This window comes from Halyomorpha halys, unplaced genomic scaffold, assembly GCF_000696795.3.
Source record: "Halyomorpha halys isolate HHAL.00 unplaced genomic scaffold, Hhal_1.1 Scaffold124.1, whole genome shotgun sequence".
NCBI lineage: Eukaryota > Metazoa > Arthropoda > Insecta > Hemiptera > Pentatomidae > Halyomorpha > Halyomorpha halys.
In genome coordinates, this window is record NW_027111282.1 from 1258443 (window position 1) to 1265386 (window position 6944).

Sequence of the window (6944 nt, forward strand, 5' to 3'; positions counted from 1 at the left end):
GGCCCTAAACCACTCGTAAGTTTCGTTTAGATTGGTGGAGTCAAATTGAAGGATTGTGATTTATAAAAAAAAAATGGAAGGCTCGTAGGCAAAAATTTAGAGAAAAAAATATTTCAGATTACCTACTATTCGTATTTAACGGTTTATAAGCTACGACAAACCAATATCTACTTTATTTTTCCATAGAAAAAAAAAATGTTATCCCTAGGCCAATCGGTCTAAATGATTTGAATAATCTGCCCTTATCGTCACATAGTGGAGTAATAATGCACTCATGTAGAATTACACAAAAATACTTTCAATTGTATTTCATGAGTTTAAATGTGTACAAAAATTACAAAAACCAAAAGTTGCTTACAATAAAGTAACCAAAAAATATTTTTTTATTCACAGAAAAAGTGAGTCAGATACTTTTTTAGTGTCCTTAAATACAAATTTTCTTAATAAAAAAAATACTTTAAGAGGACCACTTCACCACATCAGTGAGTCTAGATTATTTCAATGCTGCCTTGATATCATAGGTTTCTGCCATATTGTTTCCCAATGCCATGTCCTAAATTATTTCAACTAAGTACCCACCAGAGGTATATTTATATATGCCAAATATTTTTTTATTTCATTGAAAATTCGTATAAAAGCGTTTTTGAGGACACTACCAATGAATCAGACTTGCTTTTTCTTAAGGAAAAATTTGTTGGTCTAATTAAAGGGTAACGACTTTTAATTTCTGTGAATTTGTATTCATTTAAATTCACTTAATACAATTTACAATCTGATTTTGTTATTTTAAATCGGAAAACAGACTTTTTGATATATATAATTACCATTGAATACATGCTGAGCAAAGCCGGGTTACCATAATATTAAAAATCTAAAGTATTTTTTCTCAGTTCCTTGGGCGCACTGGCAAGAACACTCGGACATGTGTCTAATATTTTTCGACCTAATATCATTCAAAAATTGTTTCATTGAAATTGGTGACCCCACGTGCACAGTCTCTCCTTATAAGACGATGGAGACTTGCGTTTTGCGGATCTCAACATAAGATCAACAAATTTATCAGAGAAATGATCGCTTTATCAAATATAGTAAGACATACAAATAATAGTAAATTAAGGTGGTCTAATATTTTACAACCTAGTATCACAAAAAAAGGTTTCACTGAAATCGTTGATACCACGTGTGTAGCCCCCCTTGTCAGACATATTTGTATGGTTGTGTAAATGTTTTTTATATAAAGGTGTAGTACAATTACATTGATTTACATAAAAAGCTACTCCATTATCGTGAACATGATTAGAAAAAGTGATATATATTTAATATGTAGTAATTAGAGTTACTAGTTACTACTATTACAGTTGCTTCTGTCTTTAATGAATAGATTGCAGTACTGCCCCCATCAAGTTGTTGTTATACACTGGCAGTTAAGGGTCATTACCTGAAGTGGTATTCTGGGCGGTATTATTTGGCCATGTTGTTGTCCCAGCATTTATATAATAGCTAGTACCTCATTTAAAAAAAAAAAAAATGCGATTTTTTTTATAAATCAGTTTGCTAGAGAAAGCTTATGCGCTACATTTTTAAATCACACTAATGAAGGATGGGCCTTTATGAATAAAAAATTAAAACTGTGGACAATCTAGTATGAAAATCACATCCATCATTTAAAATCATTAATTAATTTACCCTTTTCATCATCTATTTCATTATAATGAAATTTTGGATCACTTCTATGTTTAATAATAAAAATTACTAGTTTACACCAGTGAGAATTAGATGTGTTTCATTCTCATTTATTCAAAATATTCGTGCTATCATGCTCATTGATATAAACAATACAATATTATCAAGAAAGTCTATTCAACAGACAATTGGTAAAGCTGTAAAGTTTATAATGACTATCTTTAAGTAACAGTATATTTGCGTAATAAGTAATTACGTTGCCCCACTGGAAAATATCACTTCAGTTTTACAGTTTAGATTCGTCTATTCGTTAAGTTATTTAAACTCTAAATTGTACTCACTGATATCTCTAGGCCTTATATGAACAAATGTTCGAGGCGGGCTACAAATTTTTGATGGGAACTCGCGGGTCTGAACAATTTGAAACATGCAAATTGGAAATAGGTTGAGCCGTTTGCTAATCTAATTTACTAAATGTATGATTATATATAGTTGTAAATTTCAATTTAGATATTAACAAAAAAAAAATCGTTTTTAGCGTCATCAAAACACTTAAATACGAATTTTAATAAAATAAAAAACTATACTTTACTTGGCCGGTTCAAATAAAATATACCTGGCAGAAACCTATTCAGACCAACTGATTTTATGAAGTGGGCCAGGTTCTATTTCTTAAACCCATATTATTTTCCATGCTGTCTGGAAGGTCAGTCAAGGTTCTCGATGAATAAAAGGTAAAGCTAATTATAAAGACATATTAATGTTACTCTTGCACAACTTATCGGAAATGAGGAAAGGTGAGAAACGCACAGAAACCGGTGTAAAGGATAAGAAACAAAATATTAATACTACGTATGATGTATCACGGGCAGCAATATGTTACACTCTTCCAAGCTTTCATAACTTTACCAGTTGTGACTACTCAGTTTCACTTTACGGAGAAGGAGAATATAGAAATATTGAAAAAAAAAAAATTTTTAATTGAAATGGAAAATTTGAAGAAAAATGCCAAATTTTTCGAATAAAGTGCACCTCAGAATCAGAAAAGTTTGTCTAATTGATGTATAAAATTAAAAACTGCAATTCAGCCAACTTCGTTAGGCTAAACATTTTCAGGTTAAGTTACAAGAAATCTACAGCGAAACTTTAACAAAGAGGTATAAACGTTTTCATATCCTCCCTGTTCATAGGTTTTAAAAAACAAAATAAGAAAATCCCAATATATCTCTAATATCTGCTGTGGAGCTAACACTAGATTCGTACTTGAGTTCAATTTAAATGATGATGGTTTAAAATGGCCGAAAATAAAATCGGTATAAAACTTTATAATTAATTTACACCTTTTTTCGCTTCTTTATTCTTTTAACATTTGAACAACGCTTCGGGCTCCTCTGCACATTATCCAGTTCTACAAATAAAAATATTTCCAATCAATAGTTTACAATTAACATATAGTTACAATCAACAAAGTTTATATTGCACCACGAAATTATACAAGATATCATGGTTGATCGTCCTAAAAATGAGGGTTCCAAAAATTAAAATAGATGTAAATTTCAACTAAAACGGCGACAATGGGGAGGCGGAATGATCAAATTTACTACAATAAAAAAAATTTTGATTAATAGAATAAATTATTTTCCAAGTTTGTAGTCGCTAATATTTTAACATTATAACCTAGCATATTTGGTCAAAAATTATATGTTGCTACAACTTTACAAAGTAAACTACAGCAAATTTACTATTTTTGTTGTGGACACAATTTGTATTCATTAATAATCCGCCAAATATTATACAAAATAAGAACTATTTCGATTTATTTCTTGTTTTAGATGCACTGGTATACCTGGCAATACCAGGAGAAAAAATACTCTGGCTAATTCATTTTAAAAATTGTAATACTTACAAAAAACTAAAAATAATATTTCAATATATTAATCCCATTTAGTCTTGCTTCAAGTCAATTTCCACAACACAGACCATTGTTTACGTTGGTTTCGTAAAGCAAGATTTGACGTTTCGTGTTGTCAAATAGTAATAAAAATAGTCAGTAAGGACTTCTTCTCAGCCAGAAAAGTATTTTCGTTTCTTTGGAACACAAGACACTTAAAACAAAAACCAATCGTATGTTAAATGGGGTAGTAAATGTCGGGCCTTAGAGTTTTAGAGCTGCAAGAAAACAAGTCTTGGTTCAAGTATGAGATGACAAAACTTGATAGTAGAACGAATCGTATATTTAGCTAATTAGTAAGAGTTTTAAGACCACCAGAAATGATTAAATAATTTTTAACGTGACCGCAGCATGTTATTTTGTACTGAAACCTTATTTCTAATTGCAGAATTTTAAAAAATCAACTAATTATTGATGGATGACCCTTAGTCATGACAGAATCATTAAGTTTTCCCATGTACCCCTTGAGCCCATACACGTTGGAAACAACAACCTAGATTATTGATCTTCCATAAATTAGTCTTCATTAATCTGTATTATGTTAGCTTGTGTCAGTAAGTATTTATATGTATCCCTTACATCAGAGTCCCTAAGATGTCACACACTTCTCTATCGGCAAAATTATCACCTCAGTGTGTATTTTAATAGGAAATTAACTAGATGTTAATCAATAACAGCACTTAGTAGATGGAGCATTATTGAGGTTGAATCACATTTTAATTTGTTCAGTGACAACAATTCATTTTTTTTTTAATCATTTAGTGAGTCCTGTTATTTAAAAACTGAATTTTATAGAGTTTTAGACGTAAATTTCTAGTTTAGTCCCTACTAACTATCCACCCTTCCTCATTCTTACAGATATCTGTGGTATAAAAACACTCAAATATCATCATTTTTTGAAACTCAAGACATATTAATTTTCCAAGAGTGATTGGTCAAGGTGATACCTTATTATCACCTTGACCAATTGCTCTATTCAGGATCTTTTTGAAAAATCTTTCTTCAGGTAAGCTTGTATTTTATTCAAAATTTACTGTTGCTGAATAAGATCTACTAGTTTTTGGCCATATCTCCTCAGATTTAAAAATGAAACACCATTGTGCTGATGTATTTTTGGGTTTATCCAAAGCTTTCTTCCTATATAAAATGTTGATTTGTTCTTCAACCACAACTCATTTTGTCCATACCTTATACCTTATCCTTCAATACTAGCTCTCAGACAATTTTTTCTAGTTCTACACTAGCTTTCCAATTTTCATTCAATCATATCATGATTTACAAAAAAAAAAATAGCGTCTTGAGATCTTGTAAATGCCAATCAAAATAATTAAAATGCCAGTTATAAAATTAATTATATATTAAATTATGCAATTCTGATTCTAAAATCATAAGAGAAGTTTTTGTTTTATGTGTTATATATTTTCATAAATAACTGAATTTATATTCTATTTGGTAATATAGAATTTTGATTATGTACAAAACTTTATAGCTAAAATCTATCTTAAAAGAAATTTTTATTCATTTGTTACAGATTAAATAAAATAGGAAAAAATCCAAACCTAGTTTCCCACCATGAGGAAGAAGAGGAAGAAGAAATGGGAAGTGAAAGTAAAACAATCAATGCAGTTGTGAATGCTCTATCAGAGCAAGCTGACCATGCCAATACTTCAGTAGAATCAGTAGGAAACCGATCTTTAATTAGTGAGTTAGGAAGGAGTTTGCATATCCTTACAGCTAGTTTGCCACGTCCAAAATCAGAAAGTAATTTTGCCAATATTCAAGAGCTACAAATGAGTTCAAGGCCAACATTCCATAAATCTGACACATTCAGTAAGGAAGAGAATAACACTTACCAATGATCCCATAAATAATTAGTTTCTCTGAAAAGTTTTATTTATAATATAGTTTTAAGTTAAATAAAATCTTTTTTAAAAAAAATGTTAAATTATTAAGTTTATACTATGTTAATTTTCTATAATGATTTAATTCATGTTGAGTAATATTTTATATAAGTAATGTACATCTTCGGTGCTAGGCTAAGATTTAAAATCTTACCTTAATGTTATTAATTTGTTAAATACACTACCAATTGATTTCAAAATGAAAAATACTTGAACCATAACATATAATAGATTAAAATAAAATGAATTAGACAAATTGATTCATTAATTGAAACCACAGTTTTTAAAATAAAGGGAATATTTGTTATTTTCTTCAAGTTGCTTTATTATAGATTTTTCTAAATTGTTACACAGATACTTATATCAAAGCCTTTATTTTCTGTAGTATAAATTTAAGTAGTATTTAGATTTTTATAAAGCATATTTCTGTATTTTTACTTTTATCATAGAAGTAAGAGTTCAGAAAAATATTCAAACATGTACACACATACACAAACACAACTAGTGTTCATGCAATATGAAGCAAGTGTATATGCACATAAAATGAAATGTTTGCCTGTGTGTGTTTGTGTGTGAGAGGAAGAGTTTATGTTTAAATAAAACTCCTGTGTCACATTAATTTATTATAATTTCAATCCATTGATAATTTATTAAAAAGAATACAATAAAAAGAAGAAATGATGCCATTGTTTACAGTATCCTCCTATAAAATATTGTGATGATCCCTATGAAAATGAAAATCAAATCAACATATATCCTCTCCACCAGCAATGTTGGTATACTTCAAGTGAAACGTGTAAAGATATTTTTTTAAATAAAAAGAAGACCTTCAAAAAATAAAAACTATTGAAGGACTTGATGATTATTTTTATAGGCAACTAAATAATAATTAATCATTCTATAATCTATTCTGAATCTATCACTGAATATGTGTTAAAAGACAATAACAGGAATACTAAAATTATAAGAGAAAATTGATTGTCTTTCTTAGTTTAGATTAAAGATTATAATTTGTTTTTTTCTGTTCTTTATCTATTTTTTTTATTTTAAAAGAAATTGTCTTTCAGATATTAAATATATTTGGTTGGTAAAACACATTATTGCAAGTAAATCTTCAAAATTTCAACATAAACATATACATTCTTAATTTTTGTACATCAAATTGATACACTACTTAAAATAAATTAACAATAAATAATACTAAAAATTGGATTACTGGTACACCTACTAATTATTTTTTTTTTTTAATTAAGTCTTTTATTCTTTCCATATAAATAACCTGAACAAATGATTTATAAAGTAAAATTTTAAATAATATACATTTAAAAGTATGAAAACAGACAGCTATCTTTATTTTATTTTCCATTTGTTTTCTTCTGTTCACAATATGTGAATACACCAATTCATGT

The 6944-nt window shown here is 28.6% G+C and overlaps 1 protein-coding gene across 8 annotated transcripts in view; it reads left to right on the plus strand.

Annotated features, from left to right (window-relative positions):
* Ih (hyperpolarization activated cyclic nucleotide gated potassium channel Ih) overlaps window positions 1-6787 on the plus strand; it is a 734518-nt gene extending 727731 nt beyond the window's left edge. For 2 of the 8 annotated variants that reach the window (XM_067049307.1, XM_067049308.1), the window contains exon 12: window positions 5166-6661. In XM_067049307.1, the coding sequence (XP_066905408.1) occupies window positions 5166-5493 (328 nt within the window). In that variant the 3' untranslated portion in view covers window positions 5494-6661. Of the gene's footprint in view, window positions 1-5165 lie in introns of all 8 variants that reach the window. The other 6 variants (XM_024358663.2, XM_014416445.3, XM_067049306.1 and 3 more) reach the window with 4 other exon arrangements.
* The last annotated feature ends 157 nt before the right edge of the window (window positions 6788-6944 follow it).